This window comes from Oenanthe melanoleuca, chromosome Z, assembly GCF_029582105.1.
Source record: "Oenanthe melanoleuca isolate GR-GAL-2019-014 chromosome Z, OMel1.0, whole genome shotgun sequence".
NCBI lineage: Eukaryota > Metazoa > Chordata > Aves > Passeriformes > Muscicapidae > Oenanthe > Oenanthe melanoleuca.
In genome coordinates this window covers 34406157-34434062 of record NC_079362.1, presented here as the reverse complement: position 1 = coordinate 34434062, position 27906 = coordinate 34406157, and the positions used below count along the sequence as shown (strand labels likewise).

Here is a 27906-nt window from a genome sequence, read left to right as displayed (position 1 = left end):
CTGATTATTTTGTATTTTCTGGTAAGGGGAAAGAAAAAAGTGCATATTTTTATCCACTTTTTCCACATATTCCCTAACCTTGAGTATTTCCATTCAAAAAGGATTACAATCCAAGCCTTCTTTCAGGTACAGGATCACTTTTTATCATATTAATTTACTCTCTGCAGCCATACCAGTAGTCATGATATGAACTGATAAGCATAACATTTATTTTTCCCTTTCCAACATTTTACCTCTGTAGACCAACCAGACCTGCAGGCCCTCACCAAGCCATGATCCTCTGACTAACCACAGTAGTATTTTACTGTGATTTTGTGGTCAAGAAAATTAACAGAGAGTGCATTGGAATTGCTTTTTGCACACAGACTTAAACTGCAGCCCACTGGAAAAATAAATCCATTTGTTTGGAAACTCGTTGGAAACTGAAAAATTTCCACTACAATGTCAAACCAATTTTTAAAAGACGTGTCAGAAGAAATATGCTTCCTGGAAATGTAAAAAAAATGTCATTGAATTTTCCTTATCAAATACAAACATTACCATTCTTATTCAAGGACTATAACTTATTAATTATCATCATGCTTCCATGAGAACTATATAGCCTGCTGCAGCATGACAGCTAATGAAGCACAATAATAACACAAATACATATTCTAAAAATACACACAATTATTTAAGTAGTTCAGACCTTGGAGAAAATATCAAGCATGCAAGTTTTGTCAAACACAGACAAGAGTAATTTTTGACATAAGCTTGAATATTACTAATAATAAAATCTTAGAAATTTCTTAGAACCTAAAAATTATCATTACCAGTTTACATTCTGTTGTCATATTTCCACACCTATTCTGAGCCTGACATTTAATTTCAAACTGATATTAACAAACAGAATTTTAATACTGAGAGAAATGCAGAATTAAGAAGAGGTTTATTTAAAAACTTTGTTAGTACAAATAAATATTGACAAAATATTGAGAAAAATAAATTTACAAAGGAAAAAATTAATAAAATTACAGAAAAAAACTTTTTTGAAAATGCTTTTTTTTCAAAACTCAACAATGAAAAGTGGCTTTTGCAATTAGGATTGCCTGAAACTGTTTAATCACTGAGATTAAATTAAGATTATCCTTTCTATTTTCTTTGTCATATAGCTTTGTTATTTTTCCTGCAATAAATAAAAACTGCTTCACTTAAAACCAAATATAAAGTGCATTTTTCCAATATATCCCACCCTTATGCCATACTATTGGACTGAAATAAAAGTCACCGTGTGTATGCAAATTAAAGCAAAAAAATATAACCATTAAAGCCAAGAGCTAAGAAGACACTGTAAACAACTGCCCTGAAACCAATTAAAACATTAACTGCTTTTTGGGGAGAAAGAGGGCTTCTCTCAAGCTTTGATCTTCCCTTTATTTTCATGGTGAGACAGCAAATTATTTGCACTTGTAATTACTTTCTGAACACAAAGAATATTGACATAAAGATCACCTTCAGTCTTTACAGGAAAAATTCCCAACACTTTTGAAACACTTTTGAAAAATTGTTATAAAGTATTTTATCTTCTCCAGCAACAAGGTAAACAAACTAAATAGACAGATTTATGTATTCTCTACTTTAAAAAGCATTTTAAAACAAGTTTCTTTACACACTGAAATTCAACAACCTAACTAACAGGAAGCAGCAGGGTTCTTACACCATAGGATCATAAGCATGGACACAGAAAACAAACCTAAAACCTAAGTAAGCAAAGCATCAAGAAGGTGAAAAGCTGAGAACAGATAGAATGATACAAAGTTTCTTAAATAGGCTTTTACTTTCAGTCAGTCTTTTAAAATTCAGTTGAATTTGATTCTGTAAATCAATGTAGTATGAGAATAGCCATTTTAGCAACCTTCTTAGAGAACACCATCATAATATCAACTCTTTCAGAGATGGCAAAGGAAAAAAAGCACATGATACTTACTAATTATGAACTGAGTGCAGCAAAACCAAACTAACCTAATTACAATAGCTAAACCATGGCAGTGAATTAATCTGATCGTTTGTGGAAGTCTGCTAGAAACCAGAAGATACTACCACTGAAGAGATATCATCAAAGAAAACACCTATCCATCCCTGCACACTGCTTGATGGAGTTTACTATTTCTCCATCATGTACTGGCCAAAAGAGAAGGTTTATTAAGTGATAAGATAAATACTTAAAACTATATAAGTTCTTTCCCAAAAAGCTGAAGTGAATCAATGAATCCTTCAATTCTGTAATAACTTAATATTGCTTTTAGTCAAACAACCTGCATCATAAAACTAATACACAACTTTTGACCAAGTTAAAAAAAAATTGAAAAAAAACTTGATAAACCCTCAGAATACCTAGCAAAAAGGAAAACCTGATAATTCATAAAGAGAAATCTGATAAATTAATTCTTATTATAATAGCAGATTCTGCATCAAATATTTAAGGACCCTGGGAAACTCCTGTATAACTATGAAAAGTATTAGGCACAGGGGAAGAACATTTAGAATTTAAAACCCAGAAAAAACAAGACAACATATGGGAAAAATTACAACACAGGGATCAGAAGAAATAATAAAAAATAACATGCAAAGCATAAACTGTCATTCCACAGTAGCATAGCTCATAAATGCTACGGGTTTGTGCTAGGCAATTACCACACACTGCTTGTCTTTGAACAAAGTACATTATGGTTCAGCTTTTAATAAAAGGTTGAAGGATTCCTCTTCGTAAAAGTGCCATATAGCCATACAGTAAAGCTTAGCCTATCAGCAAAGCTGCAGAAATTAAGACACTACTCATGTGGTAACAAACCCTTCAATGCAGTTTGTCATCCATAAGAGGTTTTTTTACAGGGTCTCACTATCTCAGGGAGAAAGTGTCGGACCACAACTTTCTCAGGAAGAACAAAATTACATGACCAATACAAAATCTATGGAAAAGGACTTTGGAACAAAAGGTTGAATGAAGAAATTACAGAATAGGTATTTACACACGCAGTCACAGAAGCACTTATCCATAAATAGCAAGTTCATTATATATACATATATGATCCTCTTGCACCTGGACAGAACAAAATAGCTTTTACTGCACAACAGAGAAATCCTGCATCTTTTAAATTACTTTGGCTTATGTCAGAGGAAGCTGATAACATGGTTACCATAAGTATAGACTATAAATAAAAGATGGAAATAAAACCTTGAATTAATCAGTTTTGACAATCTAATCATGAAGTAGAAGAGTTGTCAGAGTATTAAGTATGGAATCACAAGCTACAATTTACCAAATAACTGTGGGGGTTTTTTTCTCCCTGTGCCTCTCAGGCAGATTTACACAAAATAACCCCAGGAAAGGGAAATGTGTATGCTCTGCACTAAAAGAATATCCTGATTCTCTGCACTTAAATAATATCCCGATTCTCCTACACCTTGTGTGACAAAATGGCACAATGAATGCCTGTAAAAACATTCAATCAAAAATCAGTCAGGGACAGAAATGCCATTTCTATTTCATGATCCTCCCCAATTCCTTCACATGGGAACACATTATTTCCTCCTGTGTTACAGGACTGTGCAGATTGTGAGGACTCTCCTGTGAGTAAGGAGGGTCTCAGAGAATGTCGACATTTGGGTTGGAGGGGGGAAAAACCACCAAATACCAGTCCATGGCTAGTTGCACCTAGAAAGGAAAAACACCTTCCTGCCCCTCTCTGGCTGCCAAAAGGAAGGCTCCTGCCTTTTCCTTTGCATTCCTCAGGCAGCTGATGATGTATCCTACCACTTCCTAAAACTAACAGATGTGCTGATAGAGAGTTTCCTCACAGTGCTTCCTCCCAAAGAGCTTTTCGTGATAGGTTCAGGCATAATGGAAGTGGACTATGACAGTAGGGAAAAATATGAAAATTCACAACTTATTTGTCTCCACTTGGCTTTATAGGCTTTTTTAATAGTGAGATAGTCATTTGCTTTCATGTTGGATTGCTATCTCTATTATAACATTCTTGAATTGTTCCAATGAAAAACAGACAAATTAACATCATCTGTCTAGCAAGAATTTAAAAGAAATTACATTTTATCAACTGTAAGCAAAGAAGAATTACTAAAATTGATTATGATAAATCACCACACAAAATGACATATTATTTAAAGCTACCATCTTTAGGCAAACTACTAAAAACCCTGTAAGTCTGTAAACTACAGACTTCTAAACATCAGCTGTTCTGAAGTTGGTTTGCTTTTCTACCTCTGTACTGTACACAACAGTCTGCAAAAACCACATCTGCCAAGCATCAAAATTTTACCTTTAGCTCATGCTTGCACAACCTGTTCTAGAATGTAGCATATTAAAAACCAAGCTGCTTTCCAATAAGTTTATTGAAGATAATTGTTGATAGAAATGAAGTACATCTTTCAGCTGAAAACCTGTATGAAATGACAGTATACAGCATAACATGTACACTGGCTTAAAAATAAGATATGTCAAAAAAATCATCAAGTAGAATCAAAAGGTGACTGAAATTTGATGATGAGACTGCCAAGGGAGCAAAACAGTAAATCTAGCAGAATAACCAGGAAAATATTTTCCAGTCCTTTTATTTTTTCTATTGACATTCTTCATAGGAAGAGGAGAATAGACAAACTGAAAACAAAGAATATTTCATGCAAGATGGGAAACATTCAATAAGTAGAGAGTAAGAAAAAAATCCCATCAATTTGAAAATTCTGTCTTTAAAAACACCATGTTGGTCCCCACGGTCTCAGAAGCCTGTTTGAAATGGTAGGTACCAGAGTCTCTGCACAGAGGTGCTCTTGACTTGGACTATGTATTTGGACTGGGGAAGAAGAGGTCCAGTTTCATCCAGAGCCTGAAAATAACATCTGAAGGAAAACATGAGCCTGACAGGTATTTACAATGGGCTAACTTCCTCTTATAAATCGTTACCATAAGTAATAGGGAGTCACAAAATTTCAATTTCATACCTTTCCCCCCCACAGCTGCCAACTTAGACTGGATCCATACCAAATCTTTTACAGAAAATTAACCTAAACAGGTGTAGACCTAGCAGTATGGACACTGTCCTGTCTGACTTAGCTCCATGTGAGGCAACTAGGTGCTGAACTGGGTGCTTCAGTCCAGCACTCAACCAGCAAGCAAGACACACATGCACATTATGAAAGTGATGCTGATGAACACATCAGTCTCTGATGTGACTTCTTTTTGGTAGTGGAGATAATAGTGAAAGGCTGTGGATTTATTGCTCCAAGAAATTACAGACCAAGGATGCCTGAGCACTGGCACTAATCCATTAAACTAGGGGAGGAAAGAAAACAATACCAAAAACCTCCAATAAAAGGAAACAAAACAAAACAAAACAAAACCAAAAAACCCAACAACAAAAACCAAAACAGCAATAGTAGCAAATCCCTATAAAATACAGCTTCATACATTTAAACTTACTCTCACTTTTGCATGCATGAATCATTTCTGTTTTGTAAATCTTTATTAATTTTGTGTGGATTTAGGTGCCTATCATGTAAACTATAAAGTAAAAATTAATTATAAAATAAATAAAGGAAACCAAACTAACCAGGAGAGTGGTAAAAAAAATAAAAGAGGTTTTTAAGGCAGTTCAAGGAGAGGACTTTTTATTATTAAAACTGCAGTTGGTTCAAGTGTAGTTTATGCTAGGTATGAACCCTTCACAAACAAGCTCTTCTAAAGAGTGAGAGCAGAGTAGATTCTTCCAGCAAAAGTACATGTCTTAACTAATACACCTTTAATTTTATTCATAACATCCCATCACCACTACCACTACAGTTTGACATTATTAGCATTTAGTACTTCCAGTTCATTCTTTCTTCACATACCTACAAGAGCCCCAAACATATCTCCTCAGCTGGAAACAAATCACTCACAACCACAGAAAGACTCTACCTGTTTTCAGCGCTATCATCTCTTGGTTCAAAGTTCTCAACTTTAAGGCCCTATGACCAGGCTATACATATTACCCTAGACTGGATATATTTGGTTTTATCCCTTCCTAGATATGCACACTTTTTCCTTTCTCTCCATTCTCCCCTTTCAAGCTCACTTTGTCACATCCACCTCCCCCTACACAGGAGACAACGAGACTGTTGCACATTCTCTTTGTCTCCAGAGATCATAGAAAATTTTTCCATTAAGCATCTGTTCAGGTATCCTCATTTTGCCTAATAAAAACATCTCTCAATCTTGTCTTCCATCTTTAGTGATGATCCTGCATGTCCAAGCCATGCTTGTGATGCTCCCATCCCTTCCAACTCTTCAGCACCGTAGGGCTTCCCTAGCACCTGGCCTTGAGAGCTTACACTCTGTTAAAGTACATATTTTTTCTATACCTACGTCTCAGAAACACTTCACAATCCAGCTACAGAAACTCTGCAGACAAACCAACAGTATGCACTAGCAGCTCACAATCCAAACAGCTGATTCAGCTTTGCCCACCACCAATTACCTACAAAGCACACACATAGTAAAAAGGCACCTAGAGGAAGATCATAAACCATTGGAACACCGGAATATTTTCTAAAACACGTGTGCAGAAGTCCAAATAGCTCAGTTCTAAGAACAGAGCAAGAATCCATCCAGCTAAAAAATTAACATTGTTGAGCTGGTTAACAATTTTCAAAGAGATTAATGTAGGCTGACCATAAAACAGAAAAAAAATAGAGATTGTCAAGCAGATTAATACAGGATTTCTTTGGGTCACTAGCTGCAAGAATCACAGTTAATATCTCTTCTAGAGGAAGCACCTTACAGGTAGTGCCCCAAGAGCTCCACTCTTCACTCTGGTCTGCAGGCACTCCCTGAGTGTGGATTAAGGAATGTGAGAAACGCACCAGCTATTGCCAAGATCATTTCTTTCAATCACCTAAAGTCTTCCATAAGTCTCCCATCCAACTAATTTTGGGAACTAACCACATTTAACTGATTCCATCTGAAAGATTCAGAACAGAGAGCGCGGCTGCAGGCATTCAGGGAGACACAGACATCACCAGGGTGAAAGCATTTTTATTACTTTGTGATTTCACCATCTGGAGGACATAATGGTATTAATGTGTATGAAATTATTAAACATTAAAAATGCTTTCTAAAAGCTATTACTGTCCTCTTATCAGTCAAAACCGTGAAGATGTGTCCCATGAAGATTACATTGTTCAGGTTTTGAAAATTTGTAACAAAGAATGCCACCTCATTAATGTTTAAGATCTGAAAAACTGTGGATCGTGAGTGAACAAAAAGGGAATATATAAAAAATGTGGTCTTATGAGATCAGCAGCAGTTTATACGACCTTTTGCCACTGAAAAAAGTACTGAAGATAAATAATAGATGATAAGTAATAGATAATAAGTAATAGATAATAAGTAATGAAAACAATAAGAAATACTCAAGATACAGAAGTGTACGGGAAGCCCCAAGAAGTTGAGTTTATCTTAAAAATCCATGTGGTGTCAAAGCAACACTTCAGGCATTGGCATTCAGCTGCTCAGCACTATGGGGCAACACAGAAGGAAGAAGGTAGAACACCATCTTCAGTGCCATTATCACTGTGAGGACAAAACAAGCTGGTGTCTCACACTCTTTCATTTCAGGATGGAGTGCACCACCCATTGACACAGCAGTAACCTGTGCTCCACCCAGCCTCAGAGAATTACCTTCCAGCTGTCACCTTCACAAAACTAAAACACCTTTTAAAAATTGTAAGACGTAAGAAACATAAGACTACAGAGGCAGTAAGCTGAAGAAAGTACATGTATTAATTTAAAAATCTAAGATTTGAGGAGAGACATAGCTGAGAAGAGTCTTTGGATATTTTTTGATTGAAGCAAGGACCTCACTAAAACGCTACTTTTCTGGGACCTTGGTGGAAAAAAAGACTCAAAAACTGCAGAAAAAAATACTTTCTCCTTAATAAACTCCAAAAGTGATTAATGTTTCATGCACTGAAAATGACATCTATGTGTGTTCAAACCAGTGAAGGAAACATTAACAGCTCACAACATTCCTTTAATATGTTTGCGTTGCACATCTATCTCATTAGCAAAACTTTTCTTTTCATAGACAGATCACAGCTTTTATTGAAACAGTTTCCCTTCCACAGTAACACGGAGCAATTTTGCATGGTTTTATGGGTTTTCATGTCACCTCAAAAGCAGAGGCAATAGTCAGAACAAAAACTTCACTGCAAACATGACCAAGTAGAAACAAAACAGAAAGGGCAAAACCATACAAAGAGACAGAGGATGAAGGGAATGTAAGCTCTGAGCAAGAAGGAATTTTATGGCAGAAAATAAGTCACTATATTCAGTATACATTTAATTGAACTTTAAATAGAAGAGACTTCCAACAAAGCAGACTAAAGAGATGTATACAGAGAGCAAGTGCAGCAAGGTAGGAGAGGAAACAAACTTTCCCTAGGGGAGAAATTACTCTTTTTAAACCAAACACTTTGTTGAGTTTCCTGCTCCCACATGGTTTTGTGTCACCCAAAAAAGCTGCTGAAGACTATGACAAATCCAAGGGCCACATCTCTCCTACAAGCCACAAGTTCCCAGCAACAGCTGTAAGTGAAGGACATAAAAAGATTTTTTCAGAGCAAAGAGAGAAGGTGGACTGATTTAATCTCAGCTCAGAATACCCTTCATGGGCAGCAGCCTTAATGCCTGCACGTACTAAGGGGCCTCAGAGCTTCCTCAAGACTTTATGGCTCTTTGCACCCTTTGAATGCCAAAAAGGCTCTGAAAACACATCTTTTCATACCAAAGTATGTATCAGCATGTAACACAGATCACTGCAAGCAGACTCCAAAGGCAATTTCAGATCTACAACTTGCATTAATTTATTTGCTTAGGAAAAGCTAAGTTCTGCAAAAGTTGACATCTCTCTTCCAAGAAAGCTGCCAGAGCTGGCAGAAGCAGACTGCTTCGACACTGCAATGACTGAGCCATTTGTTTGGTATCAGTTGCAGGACTGGTGCCAACTTGAACACACAGGCATGAACCAAACTGCCTAAGGAATATAGGCACACATAAGATTTGACACTCATATATTTACTACTTATTACTGAAGTTTAAAAGCTCTGAAGAAGCATCAGCACTGGAAAAAATCCATGCATTTATGCATTTATGCAAGTCTTGTTTTCACAAGAACATGATTGCCAACCTAGCCAAAAAACCTCTTTTAAAATTTTGTATGTTATTTTAGACATTTCAAGGAAATTGCCTCAAGCTGTCACATTGAAAAGTGCTCTTCTAGCATTTGCCACATATATATATATATACATGTCTACATACACACATGTGCACACATATGCATAAACGTTTCTTCAAGCTTTATTTCCATAAACAATTAATTGGAATCTTCCACTTCAATTCTTCATGAATTAAAGCATTCATGAACAGTACACAGAGGATTTTCTTTTTTCTAAATTAGGTACAAATTCATAGCACAAAAGAACCTGTATTACACAGTCAACATGCTTTAACCAGAAACATAACTCTGCCAGCAGACTGCAGTATTCGTTTGTTATTTGTTCTTGCTCCAAAGGGTGCAGAGCAAAACGGGAAACTACTGTATGTTTGTCCTCCATGGATGTTCAGCTCTAGCTTCACATAGCAGATTTGAAAAAGGAAGTCCAGTGTTTAAAGATAATCCTTTGGGGGTTTTTTATCATCTACATGTTTATTTGGAGTCATTTAACTAACAATGAACAGCAGGAGAAAAAATGGTAAATGACAGAGGATAAAGTTGAAAAACCAAAAGGTGACTTCCTTCTAAGATGCACTGAATTGAATTCCTTTAGTTGGAATTAAAGCACTCAACAAGTACTTAGCTCTCTGTGAAATGAAACTTTTCTTATTCACTAATCATGTACAAGCCAACTGGACACAACTGCTGGCATTTTCCACATGGGACACAATCACACAGTACTATACATTCCCTCTCATATTACCATAGCATCTGCCTTTGCTAAGGAGGTCACAGCAGGAACCAGGAACATTCCCTTTACACAAGAAAAGGACATTTTTGGCTTATATTGCAACATGATGTTTAGGATGGCGCAGTTTTCCAATAACAACAGGATGAAACAATGCAACTACTATACTAGTAAATTTTAACACAACTGGAATGTTCTGACAGTCAGAAGTTCAGTAGGTGAAAACAGCCAAAGATGACACTGACCTGACAGTACTAACCAACTGAAAAATGGTGATGAATTTACAGTGACACAGCCTAAAAAATGATAAATGGATTCCAGAGCTGCAGCAGCAAGGCTGAACACTGAGCACCACAGAAGGAGTTCCACACGTGCAAGTTTCCACACATAGTACCATACATGGTCCTGATCATATATTTTAAAAATAAATAAATAAATAAAGAGACTGAGGCAAACAAAAGAAAGGGTGATTAAGGGAACAAGAGGATCATGAATCCTTATACCTCACCAAATAGAAGCTCAGTAGTATCAATATCGTACAACATAGATACAAGTAAAAAAAATAAGAGCTTTTTTAAAGTAAATAATAACAGCTCATAGAAGAAAAAAAGGCTGCATATTTGCCTCAAGTAAGTTTAAAGTGCTGCTTACTGAGGAAACTACAGTTCCACAACAATATTCCCAAGGCATAGGACAAGTAAAATGGACAATCCTTTTATTTTAGACAGAGTTCAATGTGTATATACAAAACTAATGGTGGTATGTGTGGAAGGTGTATTAAAGACCTCCTCAGAGTCTGAGAAAAAGCGAAATTGTAACCAGTTCAAAACAACAGCATTGCTGGTTTATTATCTGTATTGATGAACAGATACCAAAAACTCTATTTAACATCTCTCATTAATATGTATTTTCCCCAGGGAACTAAGAGCAATAATTATACCATGAAACATGAAAAAAATCTTTAAACTGTTTATTAAAAAGTAACAGAGCACCTTTTTTTAATTCCATTTTTATACTAGTCCCTACAGCTTCTTTACCCATATAACTGAAATCCATAACCCAGTAATTTTAGTTACCTATCTACACGGTTATTATGGATATGACAGGAGCAAAAAGTTACTTAATTTGTACAGGCTAATATCTACTCTGCAGAGAAGGTTGGACCAAAGTGACTAATATCATTATGGCCAAACAGAAATAACTAAATAAAAGTCAAGAAGGAAAGAACAAATCCCTTCCTCCCTAATTCAGGGCATCGCTTTTTTTTTTTTTTTTTTAATTTCAAATTAGAAAGAGTGCACCTACGCTGAAGGTAAAATGGCTATCAAAACTAGTAAAAACATAAATTCATTTGTTTTTGTTGACGATGTCGCAGATTTGTGACAGAATCTTCAAAAAGATCTTTTTGGAGGCTGCTTCCAAGGAACAGTAGGTCTCCAAATTATATTTCGCAATGAAAAATTAACGATGAAGATTTTTACTAAAATTTTGAGTCTAGTATAAACTAAACATTCCAATAAGCAACAGTAAAGTTTTTAGATTGAGATAGGCAAGAAGTTCCTGCAGTTCTGGACTTACTCTGCAGGAATGTTACTCCTGGAGTATATTTACATTTAAAAAAGTAAGTACCACCAGCATTCCAAACTACGAAAAGTTTTACTTCTCCTATGCTCAGGAACATAATTGTTCTGAGGTTCTCAGCTAGATTTTTCCCCTTCTGAATTCATGAAATTTTATCAGCATTTTATCAACACAACACATTGCTAATGGAAATCCTATTCTGATCAATGTGGATGTTTCCTCCACAAACTAGCAAAACACAAGCAGTAAGTGGATACTATAGAAAATAACTGGCATATTTAGCAGAAACATAACATTCTAATGCTGGATTCTTACAGGGGGATGAAGGGTCTACATTACCAGATAGTTCTAGGCACAGCAATTGCTATAGTAATAAACAGTCTCCAGAAAAAGTTGGTAACAAACTATCAAGTGGTCTTTGTCATTATTCACTCCCCAAAGTGGATTAAAAGGCAAATGCCCATACCCTGCAATATACTTAAATATATAAATAAAAACCTCCACGCACACCTATGTGTATATCTAAACACAGACACAGAGCATCAATACCACATGCTATCTTCAGGCAAAAACTCATGAATAAGTCCTACTTGTGTGCATGAAACCCAGCCACAAGCAGCTGATTTGTGGCAGTTATTTTCTAACTCGCCAAACTCAAAGGCAAGTCAGTCTGTTATTCCAACCCACCTCCTTCCAGTATTTCCCTCTCCTGCTTTGAGCATTCATACAATCACAGAACTTGAAAGATTTTCCAAGATCAAGTCCAACCACACACCCAGCACTACCACTGTAACCCATAAACTACATCACTCAGCATCAGATTCAGATGCCTCTTAAACAGCCCCAGGGAAAGCAACTGCACCACCACCCAGGACAATCTATTCCAATGCTTGACCACCCTAACATAGATTTTTTATTTTTTTTTCTAATACCTAATCTGATTCTCCTGTCTCAGCTGAATGATCCCCTCACTGCAGGCACAGTAGAAGAGACCACCCCCCAGCTCACCACAGCTCCTTTCAGGGAGCTGTAGAGAGCAGTGACATCTCTTGGACCTGCTCTTCTCATGACTAAGCAAACCCAGCTCCCTCTGCCATTTCTCACAAGACATGTTTTCTAGTCCTCTCATGTTCCTTGTTGGCTCTCACTGGACAAGCTCCAGCACCTCAGTGTCCTGGAGGCAAGAGGGGGCCAAAACTGGACTCAAGGTGCAGCCTCAGCAATGCAACACAGGAGGATGGCCACTGCCCTTGTCCTGCTGGCCACACCATTCTTGGTTCACAATTCATTGGCTTTCTTGGCCACCTGGGCACACACTGAGCTGGCTCTCAACGAGCACCCCCAAATCCTTTTTGCCAAGCAGCTCTCAGGGTACTCCTCCCCCAGCCTGCAGCACTGCATGGGTTTGCTGAGACTGAAGAGCAGAGCCTTATTATATTACTTGGCCTTATTGAGCCTCATGGCACACTGATAGAGCTTGTCTGGGTCTCTGTAGAGCCTTCCTACCCTCGAGCAGATCAACACTCCCACCCAGCTTTGTGTCATCCACAAATTTGCTGAGGGTGCCTTCAATCCCCAAGTCCACACCACCAATAAAGATATCAAACAGAACTGCCACCAAAATCCTGTTCCCAGGGGAGCAGTGCTAGCAATCAGCCACCAACTGGATTTACCTCCACTCAGCACAAGGGTCTGTGCCCAGCCCTCCAGTGTTTTGTGGTAACTGTAACTGAGACTCATAGTATTGTACATTCAATTAGCATATGCAGTTTGATAACCAAGATCCCTTGGTGAGAGCAGAAAGACCTTTGTAGATTACAAGAAGATTGGATCAATTCCGGCTGAGGAAAGAGGATTGAATTGCCTGTGTCACGCTTAACTAGATGAATGTAGTAAAAAATTACTAGCCTTCCTGAAAATGGCATAAGCATATATAGCTCACAGTAAATTCAGATTCTGATCATGAATCAGCAGTCCCGTCTCTCTCTCAAATGCTGATAGTGTTTTACCCAACAGAGAGTCCACTCATCCAAGACATGGGCAGTCAGTTTTCCTAGGAGGAGTACAGCTAAAATAATAAAGCCACTGCTGTTCAAAACATTTTTCCAGCCATGAGTTAGGAAACTCAGGCTGGGCAAGTTGATAAGCATGCTGCAAAAAGAAGGGCAATCTTAGCTCACTCAAAGCTCTCTGCCCCACAAAGACTATACATCTTTTATATCTCACTCCCATAACAGAGTTGCCACCTTCAAGCACACATGCCAGCAGCACAGCATGGTTAGGAATTTAAGATAGAAAGGTGTTCATTCTTGGACTTAATAGACTAAAAAAGTAAGACTAGCAGATTTGGAACAGGGGACATGAGCACCAGCTTCCTATGGCAAGGATGGAGCAATGCCCAACGCATAGTTTTGGTAGAGAATTCTTTCTTGAAGGTAAAAAAATAATAAATTTTTGCAAGGATGTTACAGACACACTCCATAACTCCAAGTAAGCCTCAAACAGTAAATCCCAGGAAAGAAGTGCATATATACTTACATGGCCCTCAGTATCATATTTTTCAAAATTATTTTGTACCATTCGACCATTTGACATTTTCTATTGTTAACTACCTCAGGTTTTCCCCCTACTAAATGAAGAAAAAAGAAACCACAAAAATATAGCACAGAAGAACAGGATGCAGAGTACTAGCACCTGCTTTCATTCCTTCTTGCAGGTTGGAGTCACACCTAGCAGATTATTTTAAAAGAACAATTAAACATATCAAAAGCACAGTTTCATCTACTGAGTTAAGCACTTTCCTAAAAGCTTAGTCATCAGATACATTTGTTGTAGCAAAATTTCCTTACTTCTGGAACTCACTGCACTTCAGAAAACTTTACTCCAAACTGATAAAAAATACTATAAAAACTCATTGTGTTTTGTCATGATCAACAGTAGGAACTTGTGCAATTCTAGTAGGATAAGAGCTGATCCATAAGATAGGCACTTTCTGTGATGAAAAGTCATTATGATAATAGGTGTACTACAGTCTGCAGCAGTAAAGAAAAAGCTTTCAAAGAAGTCTAAAAAAGCTATGTTAAATATATATATATACATATATATACAGAACAAAAGGACACAGATCTATCTAACTGGAAGGACAAATTTAAAACAAACTGAAAGCTAAGTTCTTAAGCTTTACAGTAGAGACACCACAGTAATTACTTAGAAGCACAGCTTTTTCTCCAAAGGATTTTCACGCATGTCTCAGGAATCTTGGTTATCACCTAGGCACAAGCTTTAAACTTATATGTAAGTACACATGCACATTTCTGTGCATGCAGAGCTACAGTGTGTGCTTCATGAAGCATCAAAGGCCACATATATTTTCACTGCATTGCAGCCACATACATACTGCTAAAGAAATGCTGCATTTCTTCAATGCATACATTGCATCCTCATACACCATGAGGAGCACATTCACTCAGAAAGGACCCCATGAACAAGCACTTCTCTTATACCACCAAATGCAGAGCCAAAAGAAGCAGTGTCCCTGATGATCAGATATTTGTCCTTCAGATGTTACTTGCCCTTGAATGTTTGTAAAAAATAATAATTAATTTTAAAAAGAGAAAAAAAAGCAAAACCACTTAGGTTCTCAAATGTTTTAAAAGCATTGCAAAGCACTTTAATGCACTCTTGAAAGTATAAAGCCCTTCAAAGTAACAAGTACACACACACAAAAAAAAAAAAAAAAATAAACCCCAAACCAAACAAACAAAAAGCTTACCGTCCTATTTTAAGCTTATTAAAATGAACAGCTCCAAGTTTCTAAATAAAGTGTGACAAACCAAAAATTAATACCAGACAATCTGTCCAGTCAGAACCTCAGGTTTCAGCTTTCAGTATTCAACTGTATGGTTAAACCAACATATTCCAGAAGACTTATTTTAAGCTTTTTAAAAATATTTTTAAGTGTTCATTTCACTAAAGGTAAAACTTCAACCAATGTGTTGAAAGTGTATCTCAAGAGTACTACATAAAAGATAATGCAAATATATCTCAGTACCACTACATTAAAAAAAAAAAAAAAAAAAAAAAAAAGCTAACTCCTTTCCTAGGTTCTTTTTAAGACTAAATTATACAAAAAACAGCCTTCAAGAAGCCTGTATCAGCTACCAGGCTGCTTATCCTCCTCCAGAATTTCTTAAATTATGCCTCTAGTTCAAGATGTTCTTTATTTTCAAAAGTATATGAATGCTTTAAAAGATTTCTTACAGGCACGCCAAAATTCTTTGCTTAGAGTAATACCCAGAAGCTAAAAATATTGCAGCAGGGGTGGAACTACACATTTATTTGCTCCCCGGTTCCAAATATGTACTAAAATTTGACCAATCTGACACTCATCTGGAGCTTAAATCAGTACCCAGCACTGGTCTGATGGAATAAACTCCTCAAAGCTGGCAATTCTTGCTACAATTTTAATACGTGAGGTATTCTTCAAGTATTTTGTGTTATGCAATGCAATGAAGTGACTAAATAAAAGCATATTGCAGAGAATATGGTACAGCAGCATTTGCTGATGATGAGTTAATATATGCCTTCTCACATAAGAACTGAAAAGAGCTGGCAAGTGCTTTGGTAAGGAGAACCGTAAAATAAAGCAAGACTTCAAATGATCCAGCTACGTTTTATGGCTAGTTGTCTACCTGAAGAAAACTCCCAAGAAACACACAAACTGGAATAGTAGCTAAAAAGCTTATTCTTCTAAAAAAAGACATATCCTACTGTAGTATTCCATTAGTTTCAAGAGTACATTTTATTAGCCTTTATTTCAAATAATTTTTTTTTTCAAATATTTTTAAACTTCTGTTTACAGCTTCCAGCCTCTCTCTTTTATGAGCATTTCAGTAGAGGCATGTCTTTTGATCTCAGAAGATGTGACCTTGGAAAGTCAGGAAAATGTTACCCCTATGAGATTTTTCTAAGTTGGAATGAGAAGAGATACAAGAATAGCTCAGAAAAAGTAACAAAACCCATCCACACTGGAGGTCAGGAAGGAGCAGGAGGAAAACAACTTGTGGACTATCTGTGTCTTTGAGAAGATTATACACACGTTCAGTAACTCTCCGCTATTTCATTTCAACTAACCATTCATCTTCAGAAAGGTTGAGGTAAGACATTTTAACAAAACTGTTAACTGGTAACTGTTAGTTAAAGCATGACCAATTACCACAATCAGATCTGTACATGAGAAACACAGTTATTTTAGAACTTGTAGGAAAGACAAAACTTTGAAAGCATAGGTAATGCTGGAAATATCTACAGAAACTAATGCTTCCTACGTGGTTAGGTTTATTTTATTTTAAAGTAAAGTACAGAAAACTATTTCAGAAAAAAGGGCTTTATCTTCCTGTTTCATGAATTCACTTAAAGCTGACACTAATGCAGTTATTCATGTGTTACTCTCATTTTTAAAATGAAGCTTATTCCTTGTACAGTAACAGGACATTGTAAAGACTGATAATTTGGTGGATTTAAATGAGATCTCTCTTACAATAGTTGCACCACAATTCCATCAGTTCATGACAAGCACTCTTTTAAGCACTTTAACACCTAGACTTCTGCACTAGACATCTGTGGAAGTACCACCTAGATATATTCAATAGCAGAAAAGTCTTGAGAAAATATTTCCAACAAAATGACAGCAAACTTGAGAGAAAAAGTCTTACATGGTTAGCTTTAAACATTCAGAGACACTGAGACAGGGCTCAGAATACCTATATGCAGAATTAAAGACACAATAATAATAATTTCTAATAATTTAGGAACTTCTTTTCTTCTTGTCTGCAGGATCCCTTGGTAAGTCAAACAAGAGCTTATTCTTAAAGAGGAAAAACTTCGAAAAACTTGCTTTAAGAATATTCAAATATTTGCAAGTGACTCTTAGCTGTTAGCTAGCTCACTTAGTCCTCCATGCTGTTAAATAAAAACACATTGGAAGGAAGGTGTAGCCATTCATTCTTCATACCAGGGACAAGAAAACATGCCCCAGAGTCTTTCAGAAACTTGGTAACTCAGCACCAAATGTACACAGCTGTACAACTCCAAACAGGAAAAGTAATATTTCCTCTTGGGGCAGAGCAGAAAACACAGGATACTAAACATGAAACCAAGATAGAAATGTAAGAAACCTTAGCACTCAACCAGGTAAGAAATGGCCCTCTCAGCTCTTGGCTCCACAGATCAGATGCCCTCATACAGTGGACGACAGACACAGGCTTGTGTGTACTTCTGCACACCTCTGTGGTAGCTATGGGAATGCATCTGTCATAATAAAGACACCAAAAAATGGTATCTCCAGCTCTTGCTGTTGTGCTGAGCCACATGAGGAAACACTAATGACTCAGGTACATGCAAATACCAGGGATGACTCTGCTTTCTCACCATGACATTCCTCAACATCCTAGCCAAGCTGATCATGGCAGGATCAATGGCTAAGAAGACAAGGAGCCCCCAGGGTTCAGGAACCCAAGGGAGGCAGTGCCCTCAGGCAGTCTCCCCAGATTCCCCACATAAAAGAGAAAACGAATGACAGGAGGTTATGTAGAAAGCCAGAGAAAGAGCAGGAAGTCTGCACAGCACAGTCAGGGCTGGCACTCCGAGGATCAGACAGAGCCACACAGGGCAAGAGTAATGACCCAATTTAGCACCATGGTTACAACAATAGTATATGCATTTAAGGGTTTACAGTTATTTGTATCATGTACACATAGAAACACTGTACTACAATAGTATGAAAATATAACTCAATTTTTCTAACCAGGTAAGAATCACATAAAGAAATTTGATAGCCACCGTTAACATCAATAATCGGATAGATATTGATAATAAACAGTTAAGACAGCACACAAGCAATCCTGTATCAGAAAATGTGCATTTATACAAAAAGTTCTAAGGCCTCTGGAATCATCTGATTTCTTTTCATATACCCTCAAAGACCCCTACTGCAAGGATCCATTCTTCTGTGCATTTTTATTCTAGGATCACTCTGTGTTTTCCTGGTTTTTATTTAAAGTATTGGCTGCATTTATGTAACTACTTAATGACGCTGTCCAAATTCAGCAGCTTAAGTGGGGGTGGGCACTGCTGCTTCAAGACTGATCATTCCAGTGCCCAAAATGAGCAAAATAGCATCCTATCATCATCAAAGGCACACACACCTCTAATGCTTCTGTTTGGTACAGGGTTGAACTCAAAGCTCAGTACTGATCTTCACCAAAGAGAGAGATAAAGCCTCAGATGAGAGATTAAAATACATCAGGAAGGAAAACTTAAAACAGAAAATACAGAGTATTTTTAGAGGAAGAGACATAAAATGGTTTACAAAGTTCTAGAACCACCAGAGACAGTAAAAATACCAATGCACTGTAAAGGAAAAGTTTCTGAGTACACAGCTTTGTCCAAAGAGGCATTTTCCCATGACATTTACTGCAACATTTACTGTAACTAGTGGGAATCAACAACAAATAGGATAATAGAGAGCTTTTTGACTAAAAGAATGTTGCAGTAATGAGACTCTATTCTAAGGTTTTCCTTGAACTTTGGAAACAAAGGGGAGAAAAAAAATGGGAAAAATAGATATATCATTTATGTGGACTACTTGTATGTACAAAATACCATATTTTCTTTCAACATCAACTACACAATACCAAAGGATCAATACTGTATAGGATGCTTTGGAGGAATGTAGTTTTTAAGTCTAAAGTGAACTTAGCAAGCACTGGACTTAATAATCCTTATGGGTCTCTTCTGTAAGATAGTCGACACGATTTTCATCCATAAAAAGGGAAAAAAAAGGCTACAAAAATAAAAGCTTTGCAAGCATTTGAATATATGATACAAATACATCAATGAATTTTCTTTAGACATTTTATGCTGCATTTAATGTTTTTCATTTTCTAAAAAAACACATTCTCTGATAGCATTTACACCCTGACAATATCTTCTTCAATCGTTGTGGCCACTTATTTCTTACATAGCTTTTTATTTAGACATTTTACGAAACTACACTATTTGATCTGTTCAAATCTTAGGTAATAAATTACAAAATGGTCTTCTGAAACCCAAAATATATTTAAAAAACTGGGGAGAAGGGAGAAGAGCTAAAGCAATCAGCCCTTTATTTCAAATCATCCTCTATACTCAAGTCCCTCTTAAACAGCCAAATAAGGAAGCACAGCTTCTTAACTATATTTTTGTTTCCAAAAGAATAGGAAACATATGACTCACTAAAATCAAGCTAATTTCTTCATTCCTTTAAAATAAAAACATTTGAAGGCTTTAAAATCAGTGTAAGAGAGTCATAGCTTGAAACATGGATTCTAAAAATAAAACAAAAGACCCTTTTAATGCTTAGTTTCTGATTTGGAAAAGCAAAAAAATGGTATGACCTTACAAAAACTAACAGAGATACTTCAGACAAATTTGTAAGGTTTATTATACCTCAATAATTACAGCATCATCAAAACAAAGGATAAATTAAAACATAATCAAAAAATTATACCAGGACAAGGGTGGATCTTCTGTAGAAAAAAAAAAAAAATGATCCATCTAAAATACACTTCTAGCAGATACCTTCTCATGAAGCAAGGAAATGGTCTAGATCTAGGCTACAGTTCAGCTGTTGCTTTGTCCAGACAATTTGAATCTAAGCTGCTGCCAAGACAGCAGTTTCACATTTTGCTAGTCCTTTATTCCTGGCTATGGCCACCTCCTTTTCTCCTGATGCTCATGCTCAGCAAAGCAGATCCTCCCCTGTCCCAGCTCATCACAGGGCTGCAAAAGTCCAGCAGAACTGTACAGCAACCAAAAAGAGACACTAACCCAAGTGTCTCCTCCTTCTGTCCTCCATTTTTCACAAAGGACCCTAAAAACACTGTCATTAGATTCACTCTCTCAGCAATCTAATGACTAATTCTTTATTTAGAGTAGGAGCTCCATCAGCAGAGACAGAGAGAGGCTCATCACCTCAGCCATGAATCACTGGGTACGTGGGAGTCCCAATCTTTAGACCTGGCTTCAAATCTGGCAGAGCTAGAATTTAACTCCAGAAAACTCAAAACACAAGAGTACTTCACTGTAGGCTCGTAAATCTCTTCTTTTCTTATTTATTCTTATAACAAAAAAAAATTAAAAAAAAATAAAGAAGCCAAAATTGCTACCCTCTTCTTGTCAGCAAGCATATTATGCATATAAGCTACCATATGCTTACTGACTAACCTTAAGTAGCAGCAAACAAACTCTGACAGGCAGCCAGTCAACTACACCAGCTGAACCACCCAGCAAAGATCAAGCATTTCAGGTTTTCTCAGCAACTCTTTGTCTTTCTGATCCAGATCTTAGAAAAGAAATCTAGTAAAAAATGAGGCAACAGGGATTCAACCCTTCTGGAGCTAAAAAGCTCCAATGAATTTTAATGTAATTGTTTCCAGCTTACATTGGTCTTTACCAATATATACAAAAAGCAAATTCTTTATCTTACCAAAATCAACTAAGTTCACAATAATCTTGCAGCTCAACAGGACTCAGTTTAATACGTACACAGAACAAGAGGACTTCAGGATAAAAGTGCAACTGGTTATAAAGGAAATCCTGGCCCCAGCCTTAGATTTTGTGCATGTGTATCTGAATGAATATTCCCCTTCTAGCACATAGAGAGCATTTCTGATTAAATGCAGGAATGAAAAAGCACAAAGAAACAACTTTAATCCCCCAGGAAAAAAAAAAAAATCACTCTTTTCACCAAATAATATAGCAATCTGCAACACAGAGATCTGCTCAGGTGGAATATCATACTGTCACACAGTACAAACTGTGCCAAAGCACAAATGCAGCTTCTCTTTCCAGACACCCCATTTCACTGCTTCCCATGTAAATAGGTTTAATGCTAGGATAACATCCTAAGCAGCTTTGTCTTAAACATCTGCATTTTCCCAAGCAGCTTCTGCACTGGAAACAGAGTCAAAGATTCTGCAGAATCAGACAGAAATACTGATCAGAAATTACTAGGGACTATTGCAATGCCCAACACATTTTTTCTTCTTCTATTCTTTATTACATTGACCTAGGTCCTTTAACAGCAACTGACAACCAAAACTGATGTCACTCTATTCCAGATCCCATACAAGCAAGATTTTTTTTTCAAAAAGTTTGTTTTCATGTGTCAATCCCACCATGAAAAGCTGATTTATATGACTGCCCAGAAGCTCAGTCTCCAAAACTGTATTTTTTTTGTTCCACCCCAAGATCAGTGCCTGTAGCCAACATTTCCTGACATTCAACATCAAAATAAATTATAACCATGGTGACAATACTATCAGTTTTCTTCCCTTCCATAGATTTCTCCCCAAGTCAAGCCATAAGAACAAAACCAAAGCCCCTTCCACAATACAACTGTCAAGGCAGAATATTAATGCTGCCACCTGATACAGATCAGCAATCAATAAGGACTGTAAAATAATTTGCACACACACAGCCAAAACACGTCAGTGTAAGATGAGGCTGCCAATGCACCATGTAATTTGGATGTCTGATTAGGAACCACTGACCCTATATAGCTCTACATGGATTTCCATCAACAGTACAAATGCCTTCCCTGCCCTGCCAGACCAACAGGTGTATTATTCCACAGTGGCATTCACAACATGTAATGAAATAGTCTCCAAAAGCATATTTCTATGGTGAAGTAAAGAAGATTTGCCCCTATAAGACTTCTACCTAATTAATACCAAGCATTCGTTCACCTGTTTACATACAATGCAGCCTACCAAACCCATTTATAAATGCTCACCTTCCCCTGGGCCATTCAGAAAAATGCTATTACAGAAAATTAGTTCATTTTTCTGACTTTTTGACACTAAGTTCCACATAATCTCTTTCTGGGGTCCATTTAAATGGCTTTTTCCTGATTAATGAGGGAGTGCCACAAGAGCAAACACATATTAATATTAAAGAATCGTTCAAAATAAGTGAAATAATATTCATCATATTAGGTTTCACCCTTTACCCTTTCTTGTAGTTGTATGCTCAGCCTATTTTTATCTACAAAGATCGTCTTGCAAATAACCACAATAATTCCAGAGAAACCAGCACAAATTTTAGTCATGGCACTGCAAATAAACTTTTTGGATACTGCAACAGACCCTTATTACTTTAAAAAATGCTACTACTGAATAGAGTAATTTATTCCTAAAATTACTTCAGCACAGGAAAATTTGTTCTTAATCCATTTTAACACTGTTCTACGCTAAGAAAAACATTAGTAAAGTTGAATCATAGAAACGCAGTGTAATAAATTTCATTTCTGTTCAAAAAGAAAAAACCCAACCAAACAACCCCTATTTCTGCTTTTGTCAATAAAGAACTTGAGTAAAATACATCTGAGTAATTAAGAATGTACAGGCAATTCTTCAAATGCCACAATATATTTTAAGACACTGTGGCGCAGAGCAAACAGATATGTCTCGTGCTTATCCAAACTCGAAAAGATCTGCTTAAAACAATCCATCCTGAACAGTACATACATCAAATACAACAGCTTCCCATCAAGGATTGCTTCGAAATCCTTTAGGTAATGCTCTAGAAACTTACAGCATGGCAACACTTACATAGCTGCAGTAATTGTCACCAATGAAAACTGTGAGACACAAGTGGAAATAAATATGATTATAGCAATATGCTGTGAATGTTTTCCTCTAATTTTCCCTTACAGTCTGCAGTTCACATTCTGATGCAAGCACTGGAAGATCATAAGATCATTAAGGTGGAAAGAGCTTGCAGATACAGCTACTTACCTTGCAAGATGAAAAACTCTGTAGGCAAATACCACTCTGCACTTTACATTGTCACTTACCTCATAGGACCAAACGCACTGAGTTCCTCCAAACCTCCGGACACACCTGCCCACTTCCACATCCTCGTGAGTGGTGTACATTTCTCGAAGGCATTCACCTATATGTGGCACCATCCTCCGGAGAACTTCCCGGCTGAAGATCATTCCTGGCCCTCCCATGCAGAAATTTTCTCCTGGCTCCAGCCCCAGTTTTCCGAGTTCTTCAATGTTTCCCAGACCAGTCTGCCCCAAATACAGAGGTTTACTGCTGTTCAGTGAGCGAAGAAACTCCTCCAATTTTTCACCTGATGAAAAGGCAAGATTACTGTTATTTCTCTCACTACTATGCCAGCCATCTCTTTTCCTGTACTTCAAGCTTTTATAAACATATATCAGGTACCTGAGACTGTCAGAGGAAATCACTTCCAAAGCAATATCCTACACCTCATAGAAGACATAGCTAACAGTTTTCTTTTTTTTTTTTTAATTAACATTACAATGACAATTTCCTTCCAGCCAAAGGCTGGAATATGGCAAAAACTCAATTTCTAACAGTAAACTTCATTCCGTTCAAACAATACTGATGGAAATCACTTGCTAGTATAGAAGTCTCTAAAGCCGGACAATTTGGGGAGAAAAAGGAGTGAATGGGAAATACCAGGTAAGATATTTATAGGATTAATTTTTGAAAATACCAGAGTAAATTTAACTAAGAAAAACATGTTTGATTGTGGACTAATCCTCGAAAAGAAAGTAAAACTCTTGTTAGTTTCAAATAGCTCCTGTGCTACAATGTTTATACAGCTTTCCTCCAAATCCCTCAGCTAGTTATTTTAGGAAACTTTGTTTAATATTTATTTGAAATTTAAAGTTTCTAGACAGTTTTCATTTAGTACCATGGAATCAATTAAAGACAGGTTCAATTCAACTTCGAAATGAGCTCAAAGAAAACACAACTTTACGTCTGCAATGGAATGTGTGTATGTATATATACACACATATGTGTATCTGTATATGTGTATATACACACATGTGTACATCTGCAAGTATTTGACAGGTAAATGACAGCTGACGAGCAGGCAGCCTATTAAACGACTCTAAATTAAGTGACAAACTGGGAAGGGTACAGCCACCACCAGTGAACTTACAACAGTGTAAGCAACCAAGCTCACAACCTGGGCTCATGCTTTCAACTTCAGCCTCCTTTTCCCAGGCGCGGGAACAATGCCAGCCTGGAGCGCAGACCAAAAGGAAGCAGGCTGCAGAGCATCGTGCCTAACGGTGCTATGAAACTCTCCCGGGGGCAGGGCTGGTGCTGCCCGGGGGCCCCCGCTGCGCTGAACAGCGGATTCACAGGGAGCCCGCGCCGGCTGCGCTCGCCCAGCCCAGAGCTGGTGACAGCACACCGCTCCCGAAGAGCTCCACTCCGACTCCACGGGGGGCCGGGGTGAGAGGCACGACAGGCAGACACCCTGCGGTCGGGGCGTGGGTCCGGCGCTGCCCGCAGCCCGCCGCGCCCGCTCGGCCGGACCACGGCGGAGCCCCGTCCGGAGGATCGCCACGGAAGCGAGGGCGGGGACGGCAGCGCTGGGACCGCACGCACATCCAAGGGACCTCTCACCGTGCCCGGCGTGGTCCAACCCGCAGTTTTGGCTCTCCAATGAGTCGCGGCCTCCGCAGAGACGGCCCGGCCCGGGCACGTCGGGGTTCCCTCAGGGATGGGGCGGCTCCCATGCCCCGCACACTGGGGCTGGAAGCAAACCCCGGCGGGGCAGTGGCAGGTCGAGGCACACCATGCTCTCTTCCCGCCCCAGGCGGGAACCCAATCTCTCCCCGAACCGCCGTGGGACTCCGCAGGGCTCCCAGACACCGCTCCCCTTCCTCCCTGCCTCCCGCCGGCAGGATGCGCCCCGGTCACCTTTTATGTAGACGTCGTCGTCCGCCCGCATGAACCACTCGTACTTGTCCAGGTAGTGGTCGTGCATGTACTTGATCATCATGAAGGACTTCTTTTGCGGCGGGTAAGAGTCGTCCACTCCTGGCAGGGCGACGACGGGCAGCGGGGGCATCCCGGGCGGGGCGGCGGAGCCCTGGCTGGAGAAGAACTCCACGCGGCCCGGCACCGAGGGCGCCCAAGTCCGCTGCGCCGCCACCGCCCGACTGCCCAGGTACTTCTGGGCCGTCATCACCCCCACGTAGAGAAAGTTGCGGGGCTTGGTGCAGCCCTGGGCGCCCCCCCAGTCCCCGCTCCCGTTGTGGCTGCCGCCAGGCCGGCCGCTGCGCTTCTCGCCGCCTTCGTCCTCCTCCTCCGGCTCCCCTTCCCCGCCGGCAGCCGGGCTGGACACCGTGCCCTCGGCCGCCGCCGGCGGCAGCTCCCAGGGGCTGCTCCTGAAACTCGTGCCGCCCAGCACGGCCGCTGCCCCCGGCGGCGCCTGCTGCCCACCCGCCGCCGCCGCGCCCCGGGCCGCCCCCGGCCCCGCCGCGCGGCCGTAGTAGGAGCAGAGGCTGGCGCCGCGCCGCTTCTTCTCGCTGAGCTCGGCCACTCTAGGGGCGATGAGCCAGGAGGCGGCGGTGAAACCCAGCACCAGCCCCAGCACCACGCTCAGCCAGGGTCTCCGGGATCGCGCTGCCATGTCGCGGCCGGGGCGGCTCCCGAAGCAGCGCTACCGCCGCCGCCGTCCCGCTGGAGGCGACCCCCGTCCCGCCGCGGCCTCAGGCGCGGCGTCTCCCGCTGCGGGTCCCTGCCCCGCCGCGGCGGCCCGGGCGGCTGCGCTGCTCCCGCGCCAAACTTCTGCGGGCGGGAGGGCGGCGGAGCGAGCGGCGGCGCCTCCGCTCCGCTGGCACCTTGTCCCCGCCGCGGCTGGTCCCTCCCTGCCCCTCCCACCGCCCCGGCGCCTCCGCCCCGGCCCCGCGCAGCGCCCGCCGCCCGCCTCCGCGGCTGCCGAGCGCCTCACCCCGGAGGGCGCCGCCGGCGCCCGAGCTGCGCCGGAGAAGTGGCGGCTGCCGCCGCCGCTCCGGAAGGAAACGATTTTTTTAGATGTCTCTCGCGGATCCCCCGCGCCGCGGCCTCGGCACCCGGACCGGCCCCGCTGTCCGCCGGCGACCCCCCTGCCCGCCGGGCCCGGGGCCGATCGCCGGGCGGTGCGCAGGGGTGGGGCGCGGTGGGGCTGCCCCCGGCAGCCTCGCTCAGCTCTGCGTCCCCCGGGGTGTCCCGGACCCGCTGTCGCAGCGGTGCCCGTGGAAGGCAAGTCCGGGATGTCGTGTCGGGAGGAGAGAAGCTGCCCCCGCTCTGGCCTCTGCTTTCTGCCCTCCACTATCAACAACTACCCAGCTAACGGTGCCTTTTCCTGTGGCGTGGATTACCACGGCCTGAGTATATCATTAGTATTGTTGGTATTGCTAATATTTGGTTCTAATTGGTACTAATTTGGTTCTCGAAGATCCTGGAGCAATGTTTCTTCATCCTCCTGGTGTCTGGGTAACCTCTGGGTAATGACACTGTCCACAGTCCAGGATGACTTACATCAGGAGTTAAACATTCAGGGCACTGCCTACAGGGATAGTTTTAATTCTTAAGTTTAAGGTTATCTGTATATCCTCCATATTAATATGTGTCCCTTATTTAATTGTGCCAGATGTCTATCTCCAACAAAAGCCATAAATTGCTCCTCACATCCATTTGGCTTTTCACTGATATGCATCAATACAACAGCTCCAGTAGCATATATTTAATAGTTTTCAGAAAAACCACCCGTTTTTGTGGCTAATCTGTGGCGTTGTCTATCACCCCTTGTGACCTTATCAACTGTGTCAGACACATGGCGAGGTGGGAGGAGGAGTATGGAGGCTGGTGTTCTGTGATGTTAGCAAAAGTATGTGACTATTGAGAGAAAAATTTCAAACCCTTTTGGGAAAAGACTGCATTACCCACCCAACAAAGCAAGTCTACTCTGCATAGTCTTTAGCTGTGAAGAGGTCACTTACTGAAGTAATTTGCACTTTTTCCATGTGACATGCAGTGAGCAGGCTGTGTTTTTAGATGTGGAAGCATCAGGCTCAGGAAGAAGATCCTATGGTTTCCTCAGGACAGAGTGTCCTTTCCAAGTAGTCCGTTGTTAATTTCCTCCCCATGTGCACACAGGCTGGCGCATTTATAATGCCAATCAGTAAGGCACTAGGAATTCAGTCCAGCTGTCACCACTAAAAGCAGCAGCCCAAGTGCTGTGTCTGGACATACGAACACTACCCAAGATGTTGTATGAGCAGCAAGGTCTATCTTCCCCAAGCTCCTAACAGACAAGCTAAGTGGAAAGGATGTTCTCCAGAAAGGCGTTGGGAATTACCAGTGTTGTGCATGTCCCAGCCTTCTGCATGAGCCCTGCATTTTAAAATACTGTCTCCCATCCCTTCCCCCCTGCTCCTTTCAAACAGCTGGGAGGTGCTGGGCCGTGGTGACT

The 27906-nt window shown here is 40.0% G+C and overlaps 1 protein-coding gene across 1 annotated transcript in view; it reads right to left on the bottom strand.

Moving 5' to 3' along the window:
- CHSY3 (chondroitin sulfate synthase 3) overlaps positions 1–26258 on the bottom strand; it is a 140837-nt gene extending 114579 nt beyond the window's left edge. Inside the window, exons 1-2 of the mRNA XM_056514507.1 lie at positions 25368–26258; positions 23471–23754 (exon numbers count right to left, since the gene is read on the bottom strand). Coding sequence (XP_056370482.1) covers positions 23471–23754; positions 25368–26082 — 999 coding nt within the window. The 5' untranslated portion in view covers positions 26083–26258. The remainder of the gene's footprint in view (positions 1–23470; positions 23755–25367) is intronic.
- Positions 26259–27906: the final 1648 nt, after the last annotated feature.